General features: G+C 45.9%; 1 protein-coding gene across 6 annotated transcripts in view; it reads right to left on the bottom strand.

The window, feature by feature from the left end:
- The window catches only part of SPTBN1 (spectrin beta, non-erythrocytic 1), a 184,551-nt gene that overhangs the window by 56,747 nt on the left and 100,540 nt on the right, over positions 1-27,264 (bottom strand). For all 6 annotated transcript variants that reach the window (XM_074341141.1, XM_074341142.1, XM_074341137.1 and 3 more), the window contains one exon: positions 10,142-10,293. In XM_074341141.1, the coding sequence (XP_074197242.1) occupies positions 10,142-10,293 (152 nt within the window). The remainder of the gene's footprint in view (positions 1-10,141; positions 10,294-27,264) is intronic.

Raw genomic sequence — 27,264 nt, 5'->3', positions numbered from 1 at the left:
TATTCACACACACACGAAACTTTCAATGGGTCTGTGTCGTCTCCTGTGTCAAGAGCAAGCTCAGGGCTCTCCCGCTGGCTCCGTCTTTCCTAGCCCCTCTGTCACCCATCACTGCCCTCTAGCAGAGGCTGCGTCTCAGGCTGATCTCACTCTTCCTCACAGCTGCCACCAGGCTGGACACATCCCACTGGCCAGAAGATGTGCTCGGCCTGGCTGCTGTCCTACCTCCTGGGCCACCACCACACCCCACTCATCTTCTGATGTTCGGTTCAAAGCTCATCTTTCCTTCTAGGAGTCACTCCCAACCATTCTCAACCACTCCAGCTCTCTCAAGTCTCCCTCCTCCCAAGACCTGTATATTCATGGTCTGGACCACAGAGTTCAGGAACTACTCATGTATCTTACATTTTTGCTATTATTTCATATGTACCGTTCTTAGTAATTCCAACTAGATTACTGGCTTCTTGAGAGCAGGGGTGATACTTTATAATTGTTATATTCTCAGTGGCCTCTGGTTTGGTTCAGAGTACAAGGCCCACATAGAGTGAACCGAATGCCCACAGATGGACAGGGCACGGTGTGTGCTCTGAGCTGGTGTCCCCCAGGAGAGGCAGCCAGGTGTGCAGCGACCTGAGCACACGCAGGTGAGGGTGCGGCTGGTCCCACGGTAACATCTTGCCTGTTTCCCACTCTCCCCTCTGTAGGTGAGATCCTCTGGTACATGCTAGATGGAAAACATCTGCAGAGAAGACGACTGGGGTAGCAAGTGGCCACTCTAAGTACCAAGCTTCAGAGCACATTATTTTTCTCCCTTGACCTTCTCTTCTCCTACAAAAAAGGACTAGCAGGCACAGAACAATGTGCTTCGACTGAGGAAGTAAGACTACAAACAGAGGCCTTACCACAAGCCGCAGGTTCTATTTTCAAATAACAGCAGTGGAAAAAGAAATCCCTGAAAGTCAGGCTCTTCACACTAGTCGGCCCTGCGTATGTATCCACGGCAGGTCCCGGAACCAAACCCCTTGGGTACCCATCCAGGGAAGTCTGTATTATGGGAGTTTTGCTTACAATCTCCCCACCAGCAAACAAGACATTCTCTCTCAGAAACTCCACAACTAATACATTTCAGGTATATCAGAAATGCTAGGACTTGTTATTCACGTTAAGTCAAGTGATAACATTTACATCAAAATCAAGCAATTCAGCGTGGTAAGAAAAAGGTTAGCTATGAAAAAGAAAGGCGGTGGGACACCATCTAAAATTCCAGGGAGCGTCCAGAAGCCTCCCCCGGGCACCCTGCACCAGGTGTCACCATGCTCCTTCCTCAGAGGGAGAGATGCCTCCGAGAGGTAGGGGTGCCTGCGCTCCCTCGGGGAGGCAGTTGCTGCCTCCGCGTCTGTTTTCATGTGTGAGCTTTCAGTTCTGATTTTCTCTGGATCAGCAGTCATTTCTCAAGGTGACAAAGTGACAACTCACAGTGGTCCCTTGTTTTTCTCATGTCCTGGGGGCTTCTGGACTGAATGAGGTTCCTGCTAAACCTCAATTCAAAGATGAGTGATGGGGATTAACTGCCTGCAGGAGGTGCAGGCACTCTGGTCCCCAGGCTTCTGACATTTCTCACTGCTGTTCCACGTCTCTCTAAGGCTGGAGCCCCTGACTGGAGAGACTGGGGCTGAAACACCCTGTGCCTGGCAGCACATGCCGAGATGGAGGACGGCAGTGATGTTCTCCCCAGCCTACCTCTGCAAGGCCAGAGGAGGTTATCTCCTACCTGAGCGTGAGAGGACAGTGCGGATGGCATTAGAATGGATGAAGGGAACTCAAGTATCAGGACCCACAAAACGGAGGCTGCCCCAGCGGCCCAGCCCATGTCACAAAGCTAAGTCAGCCTGCACGGAAGGAAAACCCCAGGCAAGGAGACCGACCACCACTCACTGCAGCTTTTCACCCAGCTTGGCCAGCTCACCGCACTCCGGAAAACAAGGCCCGCGCCCCCTAAGCTGGTCCCCTCCCTGGTCCCCTGCTGCCTCTCTTAACCTCTGTAAAACCCGCTCTGGCCCAGAATCCCTCAGGAAGACTGCCCCACCGCCTGTGAGGTGCAATCCCCCACCCATGGACTGTGTTCCCTTGAATAAAGGACAGCAAACTCTACTAATTGTTTCAGTCCTGTCGGTTGACCTGAGCAGGAGGAGAACAAAGAACAGGCTGGGCTGGGGGGCTGTAGGGAGCTTCCCAGGCTCCAGCAGGCACGACCATTGTTCTTTCACACTTTCTCTTGAAAACCTCTATCTCGAACACACAGGAGACAGCTTAAGCCTCTGTTCTCTCTCTGCGAAACTCCAGTGGCTCATGTGTTGGTTTCCACATGAATATAGGGTGCAGTGGTGTGGGAGGGGGAGGGCTGTGGGAGGGTCCAAACCTTTCCCGCAGGGTGGGAAAGTCTAATGCCACACGGCAGGGACCCCATGCAGGTGCTGACTGGTCATACCAGGTGGGAGCTATGGGTGGTTCACTCCAGACCTAGATGCAACTCAAGTCCCCTCAAGCACCAGCCATCAGACACCAGTGCATGGAACACAGAGGAAGGAACTATATTAAAAATGGCAGAAAAACCTCTCCAGGTAAATGATCAGACTCCTTCAAATGGTTAAAAAACAAACCTCACCAATTTCCAAAAGTCAGAGGAAATGGAAAACTTCCAGGAGACCCCCTCACCCTGCTTTGTTTTTCTGCAATTCTCCTAAAAATCAAACCAAGATTTGGGGGAGGGATGACACTCTGCTCTTCTTCCGCTAAAGTTCCCCTTTCTTTTTAATTTTCCTACTGCTCCTGGCCTTGATATCTTTTAAAACATCAAACATGAGCAAACCAAGTCTATGCATATGTTACTGCTGGGCAGTTTTGGTGTAGAAGATGATACTGGAGTTAAAATGTCCACATTTAAGTTACAACTTCCCTTCTTTCTAGCAAATCAGTGCCTTACTTCTCAACTGTTTAATCTATAAAAGGGCGATAAAATCAATAATTATCTCAAAGGGCTGCTACATAAATCGTAAACTAATCATTATGATATTCTTAAACCCAAAGTGTCTCTACCAAGAGGGCACTCTCTTACTTGGGCTTCAAATTGTTTAAAAATACTCCTCTCTGGAGACAATGGGAAACGTTCAGGGTCTGGACAGAACTCTTCCTCTGAGGACCAGAAAAGTTGATATATGTCAACTGAAAGGCAAATTTAAAGCCAGAGGAGAATGTTACTTAAAATAGTGGTGACAATATTACTCTTCTAATCCTGACACCCCTAAATTAAACTCTGGACCGGAATGAAAAGAAAAGGTGGTAGAGAAAATGCATGACTGGTTGGTGTCTGGAGAGGGGGAGATGGGATGAGGGAGGGGGGAGGATGTGAAAATACCCAAACCTCAACCTTTGGGCTTCTATACATAGTAAGAACTCTAATTCTAAGCTCACTAGAAAACAAGTCAGGAAAGATTTACCGAGATATTTTAAATATTACTACTACTGTTGTGCAGCTAGTAATTAAAACTAGGCTCACTGTTGTGTAGCGAAAGTTGCTTTATCGCCTCGCTATACCTCACTTCTTGTTTTTCAAACACTTCCCCACGTTTCATCTTATTGAAGCTCACTCATTTTCAGTGGCACACGAACCCCCTTTAAACCAAAAGAACAAACCAGATGTGCCAAGGTCAGACGATGTACTGGTGGCACAACGTGAGGGGTGAGAATCAAGACTGAAGCTCAAGAACACCAGCTCCCAAAACTTGTGCTGCATCAGCTTCAGAGACGGATTCGACAATGTCCTCAGGAATGAAACCCGGGCAAGTTTACGGAGCAATCGTTACAGGGAATTAATTTTAAGAAGTGTTAATGATTGCACGGAGCTGTACATCAAAACATGTAGGGTCATATAAACGGCAGAGCTCCCAAGACCTAGAAATTCTTAGCTGTGCAACCATGTTCACCTCTCTGTTAGGTGGTTTACATCTGTTATCACATTTCACTGTTGCAGTAACACTGTACAGTAATAATAACAGTTACTCTTGTTATTTTACAGATGAGGACACACCGGTTCAGAGATGAGGGGTCCGCATGGCTGGGGGGGCATGTGCTGAGCTCGGATCCCGGAGTGTGTGCTCGTCCTGCTACACCGGAAACCAAGATGCTCCCACGTGAATGTAAACAAGGAGACGTGGTTTCCACCTGGCAGAGAGTTTCCATTTTTTCAAAAAAAGAGCTATTTTTATTTTACTCAACTTCCATCTTCTCAAAAGGAAGATGAGATAACAATGGAGAAAGTAAACACAATGGAACAGGGGGAAGGGTGTCTCTCAGTAAGAAGCACTGAAGCGTTTCCCCAAGAGCAGCTTATTCTGCCAAGAAAAGGAGGCTTCTCTGTCTTGTCTCCATTAATTATTTTCAGATTCCCTAGGGTGGCACAGGCCTGTTTCCAGAGCAACACGAGCATCTCTGTCCTCTGTGTCCTTTCTGACAGGGCAGTGTGAAAGGCCATTAATGTGGAGGCAAGGATCGGTACCAGACTTGTGTGCGACTCAGAAACAAGGGGGGCTCTGCAGGCAGGGAGGGTTCCTCTGAGGAAATGCCTGTTTTTACTGATCCTCTTTTAAATCACTCTAACAAGTATCCCTGCTCTTCCCACACCAGGGCCCGTGTTCCTGTGTTTTGCAGGCACTTTTCCTGTTTCCCCTTCCCAAGGTCCCTTCTGTCCCTTCTAGTCCCAAATCTCCAACCACAGCTCCAACCCAGGGCTTGCTCCAGAACCCTCTTCTTTCCAACTTCAAAGGAGGAGTGGGAATTATGGGTCTAAATAACCAACCTCCAGCAGCTGACAGCATAATTCTAATTGCTTATTAGAGCAGCTAGTCCAAGCCCTATCCCCAAGAAGAGATGTGGTCTTGGGCAAACTCGCCGACCTCTCCCGGGTTCGTATCTCTCCCCCAACTGCCGCTCAGACTTGAGTTTGGATCAGTTACACGTGGAGGGCATCAGGATTTGCAGAATTATGGAATAACCACAATGGCAGGGTTTCTGTCAGAGTCCAGAGATGAAAAACAGAAAACAAATGTTCCCTGGAGCTGTTTTTAGTCTCCTTGAATAGAAGAGGAAGACATGAGGGAGGATTCTTGGCAGGGTATTTTGGGAGGCCCGAGGGGGGCTGGACCACTCTGCTCCACCCTGGTAAGCCCCATTCCGTCTGGTTTTCTCCATGGGTGTCCAGAGCCACCTGGAGCCACCTGGAGCAACAGCCCTCCGAGCACTGCAGGGCAGACAGAACACCATTCCTGGGAATTGGGAGAGGCCGACTGCCACATGCCAGCCGGACGGCCTTGCCGGCTGCTTACTCTGAGTTCCAGGACCTATGAGATAAAGGGGTCTAACTTCACTAAGTCACTTCCAGCTACAAAATACAATCTATGTGTAGAAGGGTGAAAGACCACTGGCATGCAAGTGCCTGCTGATCTCCTGTCTGGGTGAAGAAGAGATAGACAAGACACTACTGGTCTCAGTATACCAGTGTGATGGACACTTGCTCATGTTTTGTCTTTTAATCAAAAAATGTTTCCTACACACACCGCACACAAATGCTTCATTTAATAGAGAGGAGAGGATGGTAAGCACTAATTCCAAAATCCCCTCTGATATACAGCCAAACTCATTTCACTTTAAGTCCCCAACCATCTTCCCTACCCATCACACTTTGAGCTTTAAGCGTATAAAGGATTCCTGCCTGATTAAAATTAAACAACATGCCATGTTCCATGAATTCCTACACATCTCCTTTCTGGTCGAGACCCACCCCCAAGGAGAATCTTCTTTAGCAGGCTCAGCACAAAAGGAGGGGACCAACAGACAGGAGAGTGTGTTGAATTCCAATTATATTCCACAGTAGCAATAACTGGTCTTGGGCAAGACCCTAGTCACTCTGTCTGTTTCTTCTATAAAGTGTAAGTGTCCACTTTATTAGACTGTGAGAACTAAATAGATTACGTATGTGACAGTAAACATGAAAAGTAATGGACCATCACCACTCCTTCCAAAAACAAACCCCGGTTTAGCCAGGATGCTTTGCCTACACCAGCTCCCCGCTGATGTCCACCCTCAAGCGCTCTCTGCACTTATCCTCACGGCTGACCCTCAGCCCTCTGTTCTCTGGCTACCCACACCTGAGCCTCTCCTCCTGGATCCAGTTGGACCCCACCTGCTGGCTAGGGTTTCTAGACACTCCATCCAGAGAAGGTGTGTTTCCCCTTCTGAACTCTAGGGTTGGGGGTCATTCATTAGGTACTTTATCATAAGGTATTACTATTACCTATTACTATTAATTCGTTTTTCATATTTGTGTAATTAGACCTTAATTTAACAGTGGCATTCCTCTGTGGCCGGTTGTTTAGAAAAAAAGCAAATTCTCCCACACAAATGATATTAAAAAATAGGTAGGTTCTGTGGCCAGTTCATAAAACCTCATTTCTACAACAATACATACCAGTATGGTTCTCCTAACAAAGGCTTTATGTGAAACTCACGCAGGGCAGTTCAACGTGGGATTTAAGGCTTAGCAAATCTCATGTAAATCTATCTTCTCCACCTAGCTCAGCCTGTTTTGGAATTAACGGTGGCAAAGAAAAATGAAGTCCTTTTTTTTGGGGGGGGGGTGTTTGTTTTGTCTTCTTTGAGATTGATTAGTAGAATACGAAGACAGAGTATCAGGAAAATAACAGGCAAGCAAAAACCAGTGATATCTGCTACTGGGAATAGTGGGGGCTGAGGCGAGGGCAGAAGTGTTCAGAAAACCTTGTCTTCCCGGTCAGGGGTGGGGGCTCAGTCTGGCAGGAGCAAGGCAGGACACTGTCTTACTCAGAGCCACCTGGAGCAACAAAGCCCCTCTTCACGCTGAGGCCCACGGAGGACAGGGACAGACCCGGGCAAGCTTGTAACCTGGACGAGGACCCGTGGGCTCCATTTCACCACCGAAGCTCACAGGCCCCACTCCCTCCCAATGTCAGTGTTGCCATAGGACAAACCTCTACCCCTCTAGTCCCATTCTAATCTGGCTCTGGGACCTGGGACCGATGACAACATGACCAGCAGAGGTTGTGTTCACCCTTTTAACCTGGTCAGCAGATGTGAATGTCAAGGGTGGGTCTTTATTCTTTATGGAACTTCAAAAAGACATTTATGAAGTTAGAGTTCATGGTAATTCAGAGTAACACATTGGAAATGAACGGTTTTCTCTGTTGTCAACCCAATCCTGGTCAGCAGCAGCTTCCTGGCTCAGCCTCAGTCCCGTCCCCCCCCTCCCCCCCCCCGCTCCCGTTCCCTGAGCTGACACACCTTGAGGCAGAGACAGCAACACTTCTGGACACGGGCTCTGCCCAAGCTGGGACCAGAGGTGGGGGTTCTGCCCTCTGATGTTCCTGAGCACATCAGAATCAAGTGCCTGGATAACCCAAACACCAACCACAAACCTGTGCAAATCTAACTCAAACTTCATTAAGCCGAAATGCAGGGTGGGGTTAGGATAGAACAGTCTTGATCATTAAGCTAATGTGTTTCTCTGAACTTCACTCAGTAAAAATCAGACAAATTTCCTCCTCTGTAAAGAGGGATTAACTGGCTCCGAGAATCTATTAATAAAACAAACTTAGATACTCCAGTCCCTCAAACATTTACCTACTACCTACTGCTGGTGCCAAGTGCTGGAGCTGAAATGCCGATGGAGACATGGCTCCAGATGGAGCACAACTGTTTACGTGACCGAGTTTTGGATCACTGGTGCAGAAAGCTCAGTGCAAACTGAATGTTACCTGACAATACACATTTAGTTGTGGACATTAATCTAACCAATTCTGGAAGCTCTAGCAACCTCATTCGTTTTGGAATCTGAATATGCAAGGATCCTGTGGGGTGAGCCTTTGAGGATGGATGTCCTCTCCTGCAGGGAGGGTCTCTAACATGAGTGTCTGGCAGCCTCTGCAGCCAAGAGCAGAGTGTGGTCTATGTCCCTTCCAGAAGATTCCATGAACCAAATAAACCAGCGGGCCAAAGAGGCCAAAAATCTCCAGTACAAATGAATAAGAGCTCTAGCTCACTCTATCTATGGTATCTTTATTTTTGGAGTAAGAAGATTAATCAGACTGCCCAACCTATAATCAGGGTTGGCTGTGAGAAATTAATAGTAAAAGCAGTCAAGGCACTTGGGGTTTTACAAAGTGGTGGTCACTGCTAAACACAACTTCTGGCACTGACTACCTGAGAGGTTGGAGATGGTGGCCTCTCATGTTCCTGCCCATCCCTACTCTCCCAGGTCTCTGGGATACTGCCAAAGAAAGAAAAAATTATTGCTGGCAGCAAACAAAGAGAGGAGTGGGAGGGATCCACAAACAACCAAGAATTATGCTTTGCTGGTTGCTTTTTTTCCTCCCTACTAATATTTTTGTTGCCCTTCTCAGAATAAAGGGCAAAAGGCCTGATCCCATGTATTATGTGGACATTATCAAGGGCACAATCTTCTTGGTATAAAAGAATTATGGCCCTTCAAAGGTGAACAATTTACTCCCTACAGCCCTGAAGACTGGACACTGCTGGGACAAAAATAAATGTTCAAACTAACTTCTATCCACGTGACCTTTAATGATTTTTTTAAGCTACTTTCAAAACATCATTCCAAAAGAAAAATCAATAGACAATCATACTAGGTTAAACATTAAAAGGAAAAAAAGAGGGGATTGAGAATTAGGGTTGAAAAAGTCTAGTTACCAAAATTATATTTCAAGATGCACATCACAATAAATCTAGCCTAGACTCACCTCAAAACCCAAAATGCAGCAAATGACCGGCCCTCCCAGTGTGGATCCACTGGCCCACTCCCAGCTTACAAACCATCTTCCAGGCAGCCATCAGTCACAGAGGCAGGAGCCTCCTTTGTTTATCTAGTTTGTCTAGCTTGACCCACGACCTCTCAAAGGAAGCGAGGCAACAAGACCTGCATGCTCAGGGATCACAGAGCACAGACAAAACTCACTGAGGATGAGACAGGGCTGCACTCTCTTTTAGGGGAGCCTGTTCTTGAACAGAGGGGCAGGGAGAGAGAAAACCGACTGATTTTACCCAGGCTCAGAGAGGCCCTTTTGTCCTTGGGCTAATGACAGGACAGCGTACCATCTCAGCCCCTTGCCTGTGGTCAGAGGTGTGTGGGTCAGTCTGCGTAAAGACTCATTGTGGCTGTCAAGTTACAGGGTGGAGATCAAGCTAAAAATAGGGCTTTCTGGCAGCCCTGCCAACCACCAGCATCATATTTTCCCAGTGATGTCACTGCAGATGTGGGGCTCTATCCCTGGGCGTCAGCCTTTGGCTCGGCCCCACCACCATCTACGGAACTGCGTGTATTCTGGCAGAAGACAGCATCCATTTTCAAAGCATGGTGAGACAAAACCTGTTGGGTCAGTTACAGAGACTGGTTTAAGAGTCCTTGGTTTCAGGTTCATAAACAAAAATCACATCAGAGATAGCTGTGGTAGCTCTGGGAAACAGAATGGGGATAACATTTTCACTGTAGGCTAACAACTCACATGCCCAAAAAGGCTTGGTGAACTCATCAGAAGCTCCAAGGTTCCAAGGAGACAAAACACCAGCCTCTCCCGCCACTCCTCAAATAAAGAGTGTGCGGAAGAAAGCAAAAAACGCCGGAGACCTCTGAATTGAATTCCTGCCACCTTAAAATGGCAGCTCAGATTTTCCAGAGAATCAATAAAGACACCAATTTAAAATTATTCCATGATCTCAAGGGATACAGATTCATCTTGGAGCCAGCCCCTGAGCCTGGCCCTTAAATTTCCAGCACCGTGCCCTGTTTAACAGGGGACACCAGCCAAGATCTTTCTGACCAAAATGAGGCTGCTTCATTACGGTTCAACAAAATCACCCAGACTCAGAATGTTACACGGGAGCTTTCCCCAGCTTCAGTGCTCATCTAACTTACCAAATGTCTCTTCCTCAAAAATACCATTAATTGCAGAAATCAACAGGAGACGACAAGCCCACACTTGATTTTTAGAAAACACACTCCCACCTGCGGTGCAAGACACTTAGCACCCCCACTTACCAGTCTCTCTCCGGAGAGGACCTCCAGCAGCTTGATGAGCATCCGTCCATCCCGAAGGTCGGTGTACAGGTCTGTGATCCGGCAGGACACCCGGGCGAGGTGGGAGTTGACCCACTTGGTGAAGGTCTTCTTCTGCACAGCTTCACGTTCATCTGCAAGCAGAAGAGAGCTTGTTTTACCACCAACCACAGCCTGGGCAGCAACCGACATGTACTGGTTGGGGTACGAGACCCCAGCCAGAGGAAGAAGAGCAAAACCATACCGTAGGGACATGCAGCTCTTCTTCAGCACAGTCAACAACTTGGGAACAGAGGACTCATACAATCCTTGAACACTGGAGCTCTAAGCATAACCACCAGCAGAGTATCCTCTGCTCACATTAATTTCATTTTCTCCCACCTCTGCTGAAGAGGCAACAGGATGCAGAAGGTCACAGTGGGGTCCTCTGCAGCTTGGCCCAGCAGTGTAATTAATATTTGACTGGTGATGCTTCCTAAGTGTATGCCATAGCTATTACTCCTCCAAATGCAAGTGTGGGGGAAGCACAAAGTACACAGAAAGATGTGGGACAGAAAAGCTCAGGAGACAGCAAGAGATTGCTTCCCTTGTGTTCAAAGGATCAGGCAATGCCTGACGATAAGTCACTCATGACCTTGATCTGCAATGACCCTTTCACCCGCTTAGTTGTGTGTTCAGTGAACAACAAAGAAAAAGGCTAGCAACAGGGTCAAGTACTAAGAGACTCGGCCGGGCACTGGGAGAGCAGGGCCTGGGCCTGAGGTTTCATAAAAAATGTGCTAAGACACTGGGTTCAGTGCCCCTTTCTATGAAGTGAATGGACCACTATCATCTCCAAACTTCAACCATTTGACGAAAAGGCAGCTGCCAGTTAATGCTCTAAAGTGTGGCAATTGTACGTCTAAGTCATCCAGGAAACAGTATCAGTTTTTCAAGCCTCAGTGATCAAGTTCTGTCCAATTCAAAGCACAAAACTGTAGACACTTGTGCTTAGAACCGGCCCTCACATCCCATACAAACAGGCTTCCCATTTCCTTGCTTCTGAAGAATGTTCTCAGTGCAGGCTGCTGAAGACCTTCCACAAAGGCTCACAAAATGTGCCCTGGACCCACAACTCACTCCCCGACTGTTCTCTACAGAGCTGCTGCCCATCAGACACTAATCCTACTTCTAGTTCCATCAGCATGAACTTGTCTCAAAAGGACCCGAGACTTTCTTCTTTCACTGTTAAGCCCAAACCCACCGAGCAGTTTATACACGAGCTTTCAACTCCACTGAGTGGCAACATAAAAGCCATCCTTGCTGATGGGGCGTGTACTTGGTGTCCTTGGTTCCCAGGCTGGCCAGAGCATCCTGGGAATGTCAGCCTGGAAGGCTCCGCTGAGGTCTCCACCCACCACAGGCAGGGAGCGAGGCAGAGACAACAAGAGATGAGCCTTTACTGCTGCCGACCTGGCAGGTGAGGCTGACGGGGCACCTGCCAACACAGCCACCCACCTGCACAGCCAGCAGCTCCTCCCTGCCCAGCCTTCCCCTAAGGGAACAGCCCGCCAGAGGAAAAGAGGGCCTTTCCCCCTGGACAACCAAAAACAGACAAAGGATCAGAAAGGGCAGGGCTAGGGGAAGAAGAAAGAAGGCAGTGAGGGGAACAGTACAGACTGAAAAGGGAGCTGCACCAATAACATCACGATGGGTCACAGAGAAAAGATCCCATGCATTTTTAACCACCAATCATCCTGATGGAGGGTAACTTTATGACAGTGACATGAGAGCTGTATTTTTTGGCCTAAGGTTGTCTGTTTTGAAAGAGCAGGTCCAGAGCTGAGTACACAGATGTGTGAAGCTTCTCCTAGATACATGTCACAGATGGCAAGGTAATTTGTGGTTCAGATGCATTTAGGGTCAACTTTTTAAAATTATGGTATCTTTTATGCGCTACAATGGAGTTGGAAATGTCTTTAATAAAGCCCTTGATGGGTATCCTAGGCTGTAATTAAAGGGTTTGGGGCTCAAAGTCACTACCACACCCAGCCTATCAAGGCAATAAGATCAAAATGAAAACCTGCTTGGATTAAGTTATTTCTAAACAAACAAGTACCAAATGTGTCCTCCACCAACTATCACTCCTCTGGGTGAATCTCATATTACCTAAACACCCCAGCTTCTTTCAGGCTCTGAATGAACAGGTTCCTTTACAAGGAGATTCCGAGGATTTGCTTCCAGACAGTCGACGTGCACCCCCAGCACCCTGTCCTGAAGAGTCACAGCCCAGGCCTAACCCTCCTCCCAACGAAGATGTCACAGGTGGAGCAGAGAGAACTGAGAGGAAACAGAATGGGCTGAGGGCTCCCTGGGGCTGGTGCTGATCCTCAGGAAATCCAGAAGAAGGGAGGAAAGAAGAGGAGGAAGACAAGTTCAAAAACACAGCTAAAGAAAGGAGTGAGAGCTTGCTTTCTTGCCCCCTCCTCCTTCCCCTCGCTCTATTCTGCTCTTGGCATCAGGAATAGGCTCCAGGGAGCACGTATGTGTTGGAAAAGCAGAGGGTCCATGCTCCTCGGGCTCGTACCACCACACTGGAAAAGGCGTGGAAGATTCCATCCAGAGACTGGACCAGAATCAACACCCTCATGACACACTAGGGGCGGGAAATGGGCTCAGTCAAGAGCCACAAAGCCGAGCCAGTGTAGCGTGTCCTCTTACAATGGAGTGCTTGGTGAAGAACAAACCCTTCTGAGGCCGGAAGGAGGGGAAGGGAGGGAAGAAAATCTACCCAGCAGGGGGCCAGCTGAGGATGAGGCTGCCTGGTCCTTGGGGACTCCGTCCTTTGTTCCACCCTTCCTGGGAAGGCGCAATGACATCACCCCTCACTCCCAACCCAGCGAGGCCGGGGCAGATTAGGCCAGATGCTGGCCCGAGGAGGAGCTGGAGGCCCTTGACACAGACAGAGGAAGACAGTCCACAGGCATGCTTCCAACTTCAAGCCAGAGCTGGGTGAGGAGGCGGTGGGAGTTGTAGAGGGAAAGGCACCCACTCCTAGTTCTTCAAGTACGAGCGACTCTGGAGAGGTGAAAAGGGAGCCCTCCCAAGATCCCTTCTGATTTGGTTATTTAGACCAGTGGATCTCAATGGGGAGCGATTCTGCTCCCCAGGGGACATTGGGCAATGTGCAGAGACAGGTCTGACTGTCACAACCGGGGGGCAGGTGCCATGGGCATCTAGTGCATAGAAGCCAGGGATGCCGCTAAACATCTACAGGGCACAGGCAGCCCCCATGACACAGAAGTATCCAGCCCCAAATATCAGTAGAGCTTTGTGTGTGTGTGTGTGAGGGGGGTTGCTGAGAAACCCTAGTTCAGACATTCTGGGCTTACACCAACCCCAGCTGGCATTAGGACACCTGAGTTGGGGTGCTATTCATTCATGACTCCCTTTACTCGCATCAAAGGGTGTTTGATCCTGATGGCGTGCTGGTTGGTTGATGGCAGCAGAAACTCCCTGCCCTCGGGCCTGCTCATCCCACAAAAAGCTGGCTGCTTCCTTGAAAGGCAGAGGGAGAAACACAGGGGTGGGCTTGGCCTGGGTAAGTGTGACATAGGCATTTCTGTCCCCCATGCCACTTCCGCCCTCCTTTCCCCTTCCCGGGCCTTGTACTGCTATTCAAGCCAAATCCTGCCTGCCTTTCCCCAGAACTGACCCGAAGGAGCCCGACGCTCTGGCAGGTCCCACCAGCTGTGCCCCAAACTCCACAGGTTGTGCCTCCAAGGACCAGGTACCCATGGCTGCTCCCTGTGAGCATCTCAGCTGTGCTGCCCTCACTCCGCATTACACTGATGTCGAGATGTCGAGGGACTCACCTAGAGGTTGCTCTGGACATTCAACGAGAGGATGTGAAGTTCACCTCAAAGTGCCCGGCGTGTTATAACTGCTCATACCCTGGTTACCTCTCCCTCTCCCCAGCAAAGCAGCCCTCTCAACAACTCAAACCACTGGAGAAACTTACCAGGGAGCATGGAATCATATTTCCTAAGGGTGGAACAAAGCTTTAGCAGTCATCTGAATTAACTTTCTTTCAAAAGCAAAAACTCCCTTCTACTGCACCTGGACCGGCTAGTTAAAAATTCCAAAAAACGGGGGGAAACTGTATACGTAGCAGGAGATTGTTAATAGTTGTATAGGAAGAAAATGGCTTACTACTTTTTATTAAAATAATAATAGCATTCACTGTGCACTTACTATGTCCCAGGTATTGATCTGTGTGCTCTACGCTAACTACTCCATGAGGTAGGATCTAGTAACTCTCCAGGGCAGGCTGGCTCCAAAGATCAGGTTCTCAATCACTATGCAATAATGCCTCTGCCACAACATTAAAAAAAGGAAAAACATGGATCAGTGATACAAGATAAACAATCAAGGATCATCTGTAATCTCACCATCCTAACCCAAGTCCTTATTTTGTGTAAGGGGCCGCTCTATCACTGGTTAGCTCCAATTATTGGGATGCTGTCTCCCTGAAGTCTTGATCTCACTCTGAGCCCATCCAGGCTCACTCTACCTTTGAAGCTACGGAAAATAGGTCTTTTCACTCCTCCACAAAGAGGCCTTCAGGTCCAAACACTCCTCACCGACCCCTCTTTGCATGACTGTCACCATGGGGTGGGCAGAATGGAACCCAAGATGGTACCTGAGGACATGGCCACCTCTTGGTCACCTGAGTATCACTGTATACTACAGATATAAGCCTGGACTCGAGGCAGCTGCAGCACCAGCAGTCCAGAGACAGGAAAAGTGGAGAACCATGTGAAAAAAAAAGGGCAAAAAGAAACCAGCAGCCCTCTGCAGGAGGGAGCCTTGTGAGGCAGCCTGTGCGTCAGTGCAGGGGTGGTGGTCAGGAAGATGCTCTCAAAATAAGTTTGCCAGAACCACAAATTTTACCAACATGCCTCTGGAACCCTGAGAACCTAAGAATCAGAAGCTCTTCTAAGTGCAAAGGTCCAGCCAGCTAAGCCATAGCAACTCCACAGAAGCAAATGGAAAAACTCAATCTTGACTGAGAGGCCACGTCTGCGTCAGCTTTTGATTGGAAGGCGCCAATTATGACATTCTAACACGGTGCTCCTTCCTGAAAACAGAATTTTACAAGATGGCGGGCCTGCAGTAACACCATCACACATTTGAACAGCAATTTATACTTTATCAAAGCTTACTGGATCTGCACAGCAACTCTGTCAGGGAGATGGGACATTAGCATCGTGATCTCCAGCAAAGCCCTAGGCTTGGTGAGGTGATGGGGTGCTCAGTGTCACCAGCCAGCCGTGGTGGGGCTGGTGTACGCTGGGTGCCCTTGGGCTGCTCTGTCTCTTCCACTGTTCGGGTTAAAAGGATCAGAGTATTTGGCTACATGTTCTCCTCCAAGTACCAAGATTCACTTTCCTTTGCTCTTGATATGTAACTTAAAATTTTCAGAAGATGATGAGATATTTAGAACAGAGAAACATATTTGCTTAATTTTAACCAAAGGGCTGTGAATATCCTCTCCATCATCCCCTTCTAAAAGCACCTAATCAACTTCCTTTCTTTTCAGGGAATGACTATGATCTATACTGGAAGGTTGAAACACTTCAATAGTTATTTACTCTGGAGAATTGGCTGTAACTGGAAAAACAAACATGGTGTTAACATGAGTTAAGCTACAGGATAGAGAAATAGCCTTGATGAACAGAAGGGCATTGTGTTACAGAAATGACTGTACAGTGTCTTTCTGCAACACACTCTGTACAGAATGCTAAACATAACCATATTCACCATATGCCACAGTCCTAGCTATGGAAAGGGCTGGGAGCCAGGGAGGAAGAAAGACCTGAAGGTAACCATCTCTGGATGGAAAAGAAGGGAAATACAGAAATAAGAACTGACAAATGACCCCATTCATTATTCCCTCAAAGACTGAATTCATACCTGGCTGAGGGGAGCTAATCTTTTTTCTACTTTTCAAACAGTCTGAACCTGCTGGTGTAACCCAATAATATTTTCTATCAGGATATTCCTCAACTGTGCTAAGATAATGGCCTATCTTAAGAGTTGTATGATTTTTTTTTTTTTTGCATAGACACATAGCTAAGTTAGGTGTAGACTTGAGTTCATAGGAGGGAAAGTGGTACAAGGATGGAAGCTAGAAAGAAATCAAAAGGAGATAAAGCAATCATAACATGAACACATCCACATAACTGGCTACTGAAATCAACAACACTAGAGAGCTAGCCGAGTAAGGACCGATCTGAAGTTGAGAGTATTAATAAGCTCCAGTATTTACAAAGCGCATACTGCATGCAGAACTCTCTGTATAAGATAAGCTCTCATGCCCTCCACGAACTAGAAGTCTAGCTGGAGAAACTAAACAGAAAGTTAAAAAATAACAAAAGATATTGCAAAGCAGTACAGGATCAGTTGCTAAGAGAATGATTTCAGCAATGTATTTTGGGTGTTTGGAGGGAAAAGCTCACTACAATTAGGATGCTTTCAGGCCCCAACCTCTCCCAGTGACTGAAATCCTCTGCCTTGTGCCTTTCCTTACCCTCCTTAAACATCACCGCCTTTAGTTGTCTTCCCCAAACAGTGGTTTTTCAAAGTTACGCCACTGAACCAAAACCTTCAACGGCCCCCAGCCATCTACAAGAGGGTCCAAATCTGAGCCTGGCTTTCAAGGGTCCTGAGCAACCTCTCCCAGGGAACCTGCTTCCCTGGGATCTTCCGTGACATGCACTCATCTTCATGTTCCATCCAACCCCAGAGATCTTCTTCATCATGTTCTCAGCTCTCATCTCACATAGTCCTCTTTCCCACCTTGGCTTACACCACCCTCCTAACCTGGAAGGTACTTTCTCTTCTCTCACCCTCCTTTTAGCACCCAGGCCAAGATCAGCTCTTCCAAAAGGACTTCACTGACGGGATGAGTTCGTTCTTATCTTTTTATTATGTATCCTGTGTCCTATCTCCTCAATTAGCCTGTATAACTGCCTCCAGGGCAGGGACCCAATTCACATCCATTTAGAGCCTCAGCATGTGCCTGGCAGGGTGGGTGCCCAAAAAACAGTCTTGAATCTTGCTGCTGCTGATGGTCCCAATGAAATTGTTAACGAAGAAAAAAATTCCAAATCACACAGACAGGCCCCAAATAGCTAAATGTTATCTTCTTAGGTCACTAAAAACTTTAACAACTGAACTGTAATAGTAGTTCAGGGTCTGATAAATGATGAATATGCAGTTTTGTGGTACTGTCTTTCAGATTAAAAGGAGTCCAAAGCTAATCTAAAAAGTTTCACAAAATTTTATTTGTTTTCATTTTGTTTTGGGGCAAATGCCACCATATACCCATACAGTAAGAGTGAAGCCGTAAAACACATCAGGTTGTAACTGCAACATTATTTTAATGTGACCCAAACAGGCCAATAGTCACAAGACTTAAAGTATACTAATTTTAACTGATTCATTTAAGCTCAATCCTTGAGCTGTTTAAAAAAAAAAAAAAAGTTCTAATTTAAAACAAAAGAATACAGCAGGGTGGAGTCCCTCTGTGTGCCTTGGCTTGAAAAAATAAATAAAACATTTCCCATGAGCAACAGGCAAAATACACCAAGCAGGAAACTGGAAACAGGCAACTGGCTGTACTGATAATAGAGAATCAAACTGTTATCTTGAGGCAGCAAAAGGAAGGAAACTAATCTTTTGACTGAAGGCCCTGTGACGAATTCGTCTGGGGGCCTTTAATTTATGTTTGCTGATTTGTATATAAATAGAACTTGAGTTAAAATACTTTTCCTAACAGTTTAACCCACTTCATGGACAAAACACATGTAAACATCTGTTCTAAATGCATGTGTAGCAAACATGCCATTCTCTGCTAACACTTAACACTCTGATGGCAGACTATAAAACCACCCCAAACTCTCTGTAAGGCACCTACAGCTGACGTCAGAGGAGCAGGCCCTGTTCACAGCTTCCAGAGGGTCTCTCTTCTGGGCGGTCAACATGGACACCAAGGCCCTGCAGGGACCCTCTGGAGGACACCCGCAGTGCTGAACTGAGAAAGCAGGCCAAGCTGCAGGGGTCCTGCCCCCATGTCTACCATGGTTATCACCTCAAGGGGAGCCCCTTAAAGTCGTAAACCACAGAAACCCAGGGGTGGAGGAGGCTGAGGTCACGGTGGGGGCCAGCTCCAGCTCTGAGTGCGAGTGGGCAGAGCAACAGCACAGATTTCTCCGACAGGAGAGCCATGGCGAGAACCAGGGTGAACGAGGCAGCGAAGAAGCCAAAACCAGGAGGGAAAAATATGAGTCTCGGAAAACAGAGACGGGACCTTAGGAAGAAATATTCAGAAACCATTGGCTCAATGTGCCTGAAAATGGGTTGCCTCCACAGACGGGAAGCCATCCATGAGCCTGCCACTCTGCTCCTCCCCCTGAGGGCCTGGGGCGGGCCAGCAGGGAGCAGCCAGGACCACCGCCGGGCAGAACCGGGAGGACCAAGGATGCTGTCGGTCCTGCTAGGCTCCTACGCACTGCTGGACCCATGTCAGGCTCCTCCTTCACCCTACCTGGTTCGTTAGAAGCCACCAGTTCTAACTAGACAAGGCCGGGAAAGGTTCCGGTGACTCTCCTGAGGGCGCAAGGCTGGTGGAGGCACATCCAGGACCAGAACCTTGAAGGGCCCCTAAGTGCCCCCTCAGAGCGCCGCCACACGCTGCCCGAGGGAAACGAGACGTCACTTCCCCAAACAGCACAAAAATTGCAGCCGTCCACCTCAGCTCAGTTCCTTCGTGACTGAAATTTAAAGCGGGCATCGGCGCACTTGGGCCTTACAGCCTGTTTCTGACAGCCGAGGAGCCAGAAGGGTTCTCCCCTCTTCCGAGGGTCGGGGAGAGGCGCCAGAGGAGGATGAGCAGATTTAACAGAGACTCTCTGTGGCCCGCAAAGCCTCAAAGGGCTCCTGCCTGGCCCTTTACAGAAAAAGTGTGTCAACTCCTGGTTCAAAACATGTGTCACTGGTCGCAGACCCACTTGTCAGCTTCCGCGTTCAAGGACATGTAGCCAGGCTGAGGTGCGGAGGCCACATGCGCTTTTTTTGGAGTTACGTTACTAGGACACGGCGCATGTGCCAGGTCAGTAGAGGGTGAACTTGGGGCCCTCTCAGCCGAGGGGTACTTAACTGTTCCCTCGGCACAACAGGATTCACAGAGCTGCCTAGGCGGTCAGGAGGGGCGACGCGTGGTGAGCGCCTCGGGCTGGAACGCAAGGTCACCTCTCTTCTCGCGAGAGCCAGGAGGCCGCGCCCAGACCGCCCACCCCTCCAGGTGCGCAAGCTTCAGGTCCTCTGTTCCTACTCTGATGGGCATTTTTACTCTTCACCTCTCCTCCCTCAACCCTCCCTGGAAGGAAGACGATGAAACATTAAGTCCAAATTGGACTGGGGGTAACTTCTCATGTCCTCAAAAGATGGACGAGGCTTGTAACTGAACAGACACCGCATCCTTAATTAACTTATACGGCAGAAGGCTAACATTAATACAGACTAACTAGGAGAGAATTAAAGGGCAAAAACCATAGTAGGTCCACTAAAAGCGAGACTTTATGAAGGTAATTCATTTGCGGTATTTGAAGGTGTGTGTCTGTGTGGTATAATTTTCTCTGAGCAACAACTAAAGAAGCAGTAGATAATATATTCTAAACCAGACGATTATGTGGTACACAAATTCACTGGTGAAGATAAAATCCTTTACTTCATTTTCAAGGGCTTAATGGTAGGTTTATATTATAGGAAATCTTGAGATTAACTGGAGGTGGTGAGACAAGTTTACTATGTCTCTTTTTTTCATGCAGAAAGGGCAGCCATTCTGTCCTGTGGACTACATGTAGTTGGTCTAAGCCAGTAAATTAAAAATCAAATAGTGTGCACCCTTAGCCCTTGCTTATGATGTTTTGATCTTCTCCAGTTTTCCAGAATTCTTAAGGTCAACAGTGCAGGGAGGAAAACAGAACTCTTTCTCACACACTAGAGTGCCATTACCGTCAGACATTCAGGATATAAGAGGATACTTACTATAGTGTTTTCAGAAAGGCTGATGCTGCCAACAAGATGACTGCACCAACTCCAGCCACTTGGGATAGTTCCTGATAGCTCATCTCTACAATGAGGATGTCCAAATTAACTGTAATTCCTTGAGTTCAAAAAGCTAAGATGCAAGGGACTCTTTTTTAAACCAGGAAGACTCACAAACAAGAAGGAAGGAGCAAAGACCCAAAGGTAACCCCAAAGCTGTCTGCTTTCCATGGATGGTGAAGCATTTACTAAAATAATCATTTCTGAATGAATTATGGAAGCCCCCATGTAAGAAAACCTAAGATATCATGGAAGTTCTCCAAGTAAGGGTATGTGTGTAAATGTTATCTGCAAAGGACTGGCATTTTGGACAAAAAGCCACAGTGACGGCCAGTTATCACATGGATCTATATAGTGAAGACAAGGTTCCACTTAATGAGAAGAGAACTTATATTTAAAAACAATTGAAACAAATGAATTTTAAAACTGGCTTCTGTCCTAGGGAGCATTATGAATCAGTCACCTAAACCCCTTTTGGCCTATAACCATGATGCACTGCAGAAACTATCAGGGTTGAAATGACAGAATAATAAATTAAGTAAGACTGTCTCAACTTCAATGCCAAACTCCAAAATTAAATAAGCCCAAGCTTTCGTGTGTGTTTGGGGGGAAGGTGTCCAAATTCACTTGGATTTCAGAAATAACGAATGATTGTGCCAAGATTAAAAAACAAAACTCATAATGTTATTAAGATAAGCTTCTCTCTGGGCTGAACTAAATAATTTTAGAGTTTAGCACTGTTTTCTAACTTATATCCCAGGGCATCAAACCAAAATTTCACTTCTAATTGCATATTCTTGATCCAAGAAGTAATTACTGAATGATAAATTCTGTCCCAATTCTCGATTATGTATTTAACTCAGCCAACTCTTCTTTGGAAATTTATTCCATGCAGAACAGCAAATGTTACACACACCAGTATCTGACATTCAGCCATACAGGTCTACTATCATTTTTTTTTTCCATCTTGGGTTAATCTATCAACCAATGAGCAACCATTTATGGAGTAAGTGGTATGAAGGCACTGGAAAGGCACCTAACAGCATTAAGAATTCTTACCTTATGATGATCACTTCATAATATATGCAATTATCAAATCATTATGTAGAACACCTGAAACTAATAAATATAATAATGTCTATCAACTATTTCTATTGGAAAAAGTTCTCTCCTTAAAAAGTCAAGGAGCAATTTTCAATTCCTTAAGAATTCACAGCACTGGATAATTGATACCCATACTCGACTACCATTTAGTTAGTTTTAAGGTGTCAAAAGGAAAAAGAGAAAGTTATCACTCACAGGGTCAGACACTAAAAAACAATTCTGCTAACTTCTTTTGTGGCTTTCCTCAACCCCACATACAGAATAAATGGTTACACAAGATTTCTTACAAGGCCACAGTACAGAGTTTTGGCGGGCAGATTCTATAAGTACACAATGTACGTTATCTTGTTTTAATAAAGGAGGAGAGGAAAAACTGGAGAAGGAAATGACCTCAGATTCAACCCCTATAATGATCCAGTCAACAGGTGGGAGCCCTCTCACTAATCAGAGGGTAGGGCAGTTAACAGTTGACACTGGTTTTGGTCTCCCCCCCCCAATCAGTACCTGTTTTCCATTCATAGGAACCCTAATCAAGGCTTTCAGAAGACAATGTACAAGGTGTGATCTGGATCACACTGAACCTTCTTAGCTTAAAACTAGTTATCTCCCTTAATTTAATTTTTTTTCAAGTGAAAAAAGTAACAAAAGGGGGCATAAACAGGGCGATCAGTTTTTCTATTGTTCTATTTGTTTTGGAAAATTAAACCTGTTGCACAGTGTTGCTTAACTTAAATGCAAGTCTCTTCCCACAGAACAGAACGCAGACCTTTATAATGTCCCAAAGTACACACCCACCTGCAGGTCCCCACCTCCCCTTCCCTCCCATCCCTATGAGCAAGGTGGTAACTCTCACTCCACAAAATTGGGGGTTTACAACAGGTGTGGGCAGCTGGCTGCTGTAGCTCTGCCTGTCGGGAGGGGAATGGGGGACAGAAACCAACCCTGTCACAGGAGATGTATTAAGGTTAGGTACCTAGATACGGCCTGGGAAGACCACTACTACAGCCGATTTGTTCTCAGGGACACTTTATTGCTTAATAAAGACCTTGGCTGTTTCTCTGCAACAGCCTCTATAAAGATAATCATCTTGGAACTGGGTGGGGAGGGCTGGAGGCCCAGAGATGTTCCGCTGGGGTGGCAGATAGAAGTTCCACTTCCAGGACCAGATGGAAGGAGGTGAAACGAACTGTTCCCTGAACTTGAAAACCAAACCTTGTCACTTACTGAGGACCTGGGGAAACAGGCACACTAGTATGTAGTTGGTGTGAGGGTAAGTGAGCAGATTCAGACCTTTTAAAATGCACGTTCCTCCATCTATCAATCACACCTGTAGATATTTACTTTCTAGAAATGACTCTCACAGCACATAAAGTACAGGATGTGAAATGCAAATAAAAATAAACAGTTTCAAAAATAACTGTAAAAAAACAGATAGCAGAAACAACATAAGACCAGAAACAAATGAATCAACAGGCTGACTGATTAAAATATGGTGTATTCATATGTAAGAACAGTACGTACACATTAAAAAGAGTAAGGGAAATCTGCAGGCTTAGCAAGGTGGCCATGAATGAAGCTGTTACTTACAAAACAGTATATATTTAGCATGATCTTATGAATATTTACTTATTTAAATATCAATAATTACATTAAAAGGTACAGGATACTTTTCAAACTATTAACTTTGATTATCTCAAGGGAGTAGAACCAGATGCAGAAGGCATTTCTGCTTCTGTATTTCTGCAGCATTTGTTGTTTTTAAATGAGCAGATACCAGTTTTAAAATTACATAAAGGGCATTTCCATTTGATGGGAAAGCACACAATTCATTTTTATTTATAAATCTTTGTAAGGTTCACCAGTGGGTCTGAGATTGATAAGCACAAATTAAAAGGGCACTCACTGGAGGAAAACAAATTCTCACAGGGCACCACAGAAAGGGCATACATGAAATGCTGTCTTCAATGAGTACTTTAAAATAAATAAAATGCCACCTTGAATGTTCATGTCTTTCTTCTGGAGAATACTAAATCAGTACTGAACTCTATACAACACTTATAAGCAGAATAAGGGAAACAAATATTAATACTTCCTTTTAGTACACCGGCAACCAAGGATATTAATACAAAAATAAGTGACATTCCCTGAAGAAACACGTAAGTCTACAGGATGCTAGGCAAGTGGTTTTCAAACCAGGTTCCCGGAGGTCGGGCTCCAAGTACCACGTTTTCACCTGCACTTTGGTCAGAAATGCTCCATTTTATACCCTTTATTTACTGGGGGTTGTGCCTCAGACTTAATCTACAGGAAAGACAAATTTCACTTTTCAAAAGTGGTTGTAATTTGCTGTACTAAGCAATGGGAAATACAGAGAGATGCTGGAGCAGTTTACATTTAATGACACACCAGTCTCAACGGCAGGTAATTATACTGCACGGTAATGAGGAACAGCACGGAAGGATGGAACGACCGGTGGTGAGTCAAGGGGTCAAAGCTTCACAGTTGAGATGAGTCCAGAAGACGTCCCCCATCAGCAGCAGGGAGAAGATAAGAGCCGCCTGGGGCTGGTCCACCAGTACCTCAGCTACAGAGTGGGACGTTCCACAGACATGATCCTAAAATATGGGGATGTCCACTGTCATCTCCCGTACCCACCCCCATCCTTGCTTTACGGAGCACTTACTGTAAGGGCCACACACCCTTCTAAGCACTTCACCCACAATTAATTCTCATAACCACACTGTGAAGCAGGTACTCATACCATCAAACATTGTGCCTCAGAGTAAACTCAGAGAGTAAGGCTCGGAGAGGCTCAGTGGCTTGCCCACAGTCACAAAGCAAGCACAGTCCCAGGAGTTTGACCCAAGCTCTGACAACACAGCCCCCATTGCTCCAGAAACAGAATTCTGCACCAGCACAGACCTTACACTGCAACTGTGATGAAATGGGGTTCAAGCCTGAATGCTGGATTTGTTCTTCCCCCACCTATAGGGAGCACATGGAAGTAAGTCTCTTAAGTTACCCTGCAGCTTAATTCCTAACAATTCCAAAAGTGAGAGTTTTACTCGTAATTCAATGATGGCAGAAGCCCTCATCAGAAAAAATCCTCCGTATTTTCAACTGTTCTTTCAATTCCATCAGGGTCTCTCTTCAGTTCTCATCAAGGGAGGTGTCCCTCTCCCCTGCCTCACATCTGGGACAAGTGTAATTCGCCTTGCTCTCAGTCACCACCAATCCAAACCCAAGATCAGCACTTTCCGTCTCACACATCACTTTCAGCCACAGCACAGAAACGTCCATTACTCTCGCCCATCCTAACCACCCTTTAACTTATTTTTCAGACTGTGGAACCAACAAGCCAAGAAAATTAGCTTTGCAATTGTTTTGCTATAACAGATGAGATCATTTAAGATTGTACCTGTTTTTAAAAAAGCATCAATATCAACTGAAGGCTTTGAACAAGCTAGGTTACACACAGCCAGACTTCCAGGTGTGTTTTTCTTTTAACTTTGTTTCCAGAGCCACCCTATTGTTGGCCCTGATAATTACAGGCACCCATGTACCAAACCACAGAGCAGCACCTCTGCAGCCTGGGGAGAGTGAAGTGCCTGTTATCTGGCATGGGGAAAGGTCCCCATTCAGATCTGAAAGCAAGTGGAGCAATTAATTAATAAAAAGTATAGCTCTTAGTAATTAGCGGCAGCAACAAAAATGTTTAGCTGAGTTTCCCCTTTTTATCTTGAGGCAATTCCGATAGACAGATGCTCAGGATTAATGAAGTTTAATAAGACCTGCAACAGCTGGCTAATTAGTTGGTGAAGAGGAAGCAGTAATGACAAGAGAAAAAGGGTTTTATTCTTGTTATGAGCTCAGGCCTTCGGACAGTTTTCTTAAACTGTGGGGCTAATATCCCACCCCCAGAAAATTCCTGAAAAGCCTCAAAGTAGTCCCAGGGCAAATAAAATGTAAACAAACAAACAAAAAAAGGCAAAGAAAGCAAAGCATGAATGCTGGCTTCCCCAGGGTTGATTCAGCAACTGGAAAAGAGTAACTGCAGGAGCCCAGAGGCCACCGCAGCTCTGCAACAGCCAGGATGCCCTGAGAGCAACACCAAATTCTGTCAGCATCAAAGGACGACCACGTGCTGGGCAAGCTGGATAGTTACCATCTTGTGTCTCACTAAAGATCTCATTGAGAATTCTCAATTCAGAGAATCCCTTCCTCCCCAATGCTAAGAATAGCTAAAAGGTTATGAATTATGAAGAAGCACTTAATGACAACAGACAACGCCTCTGCTCTCCATCCTGCATTAATCATTAAATTGGTTATGTGTGCATCTCATCCTGGTAGCCTGGTCTGCTACTTCTGGAACTGCATGGTAGGAACCCAGGTCCTTTCAGAATTAACTAGTTACTGGCAGTAACATTCTCATTCTGTCAAGAAACAATGAGGGAGGCAAGATTTTTTTTGTTAAGCAGCTGATGGCAATACTTTTTTTTTTAATTTAAGTATAGTTGATTCACAATATTATGTTAAAGGTGTACAGCAAAGTGATTCAGTTATTCATATATACACAACTATATATATTCTTTTTCAGATTCTTTTCCATTATACGTTATTACGAGATACTGAATATAGTTCTCTTTGCTATACAGTAAATCCCTTGTTGTTTATTTTCTATATAATGGTGTGTATCTGTTAATCCCCAATTTATCCCTCCCTCCCCCTTTCCCCTTTGGTAATCATAAGTTTTTTTCTATGTCTGTGAGTCTGTTTGTTTTGTATACAGATTCATTTGTATTATTTCTTAGATTCCACATATAAGTGATATATGATCGGTATGTCTTTCTCTGTCTGACTTACTTCATTTAGTATGGTAATCTCCAGGTTCATCCATGTTGCTACAAAAGGCAATATTTCACTCTTTTTTTTATGGCTGAGTAATATTGCATTGTATACCACATCTTTATCCAGTCATCTACTGATGGGCACTTAGATTGCTTCCACGTCTTGACTACTATAAATACTTGATGGCAATACTATTGATTCTCCCAACTGACAAGGCCTGTACTTCAAAGTGCTTTCCCAATAATGTGAATGTATCTGTCCTTTATGTATTCAAGAAACAGGCTATGAAGAGTCAGTGTGGGCACTGAAAGTGAAAAGTACCCAGCCAAAGTGGGCCAGAAGCCTTTAAATGTTGCTGGTTTCCTAAAAGTTTCAGGTGATTTTTTTTTAGCTCCACGTATAGTTCTAGCTTTAACCTCCGCCACTCAGCAAACCAGCAAGAAGCAAACTCTACCTGTTATGTAACAATAAAGTCACCTCAGAGTAACCTTCACACTCTCTGGGTTTTACTTCAAAGAAAAACTGCCTTGCAGCCATCACTGCCTTGAAGAGAATATTCTAGGGTTCCATTTGAAAGCCTAAATTATTTCAGCATTAGCTTCCTTCCCTGCAGGGGCCAGAGGCTGTCAGAACTAGCCTGGAAACCACTTTCATATATGGATTTAATGTAAATGAAAATATTCCCCTGTTAATTATTTACAGAAGGAAGGTCATACAGGCTTGTCCCAGCAACACCAGAGAGCTGTTCTTGTCAGCAGCTCTTACTCCGGGAAAGGGGAAATAAAACACTCATTCAAGTCCAGCAGAGATTTGTGTTTATAACCTGTTTCCAAAGTAAAGACAGTTAAAAGTGCTCTAGGCTATTCACCTTTACTGGTTTAGGATCTCTGTCACATTGTACTTTCCCGAAAGACCTGACAAACAATACAATCACTTTAGTCTTCATGCATTGGCCAGAACTGGTTCCGACATTTCTCATCAATCCTCTGAGACTGGCATTG

This window comes from Camelus bactrianus, chromosome 15 (assembly GCF_048773025.1).
Source record: "Camelus bactrianus isolate YW-2024 breed Bactrian camel chromosome 15, ASM4877302v1, whole genome shotgun sequence".
NCBI lineage: Eukaryota > Metazoa > Chordata > Mammalia > Artiodactyla > Camelidae > Camelus > Camelus bactrianus.
The sequence above is the reverse complement of the archived record's forward strand: the minus strand, read 5'-3'. Positions and strand labels throughout refer to the sequence as shown.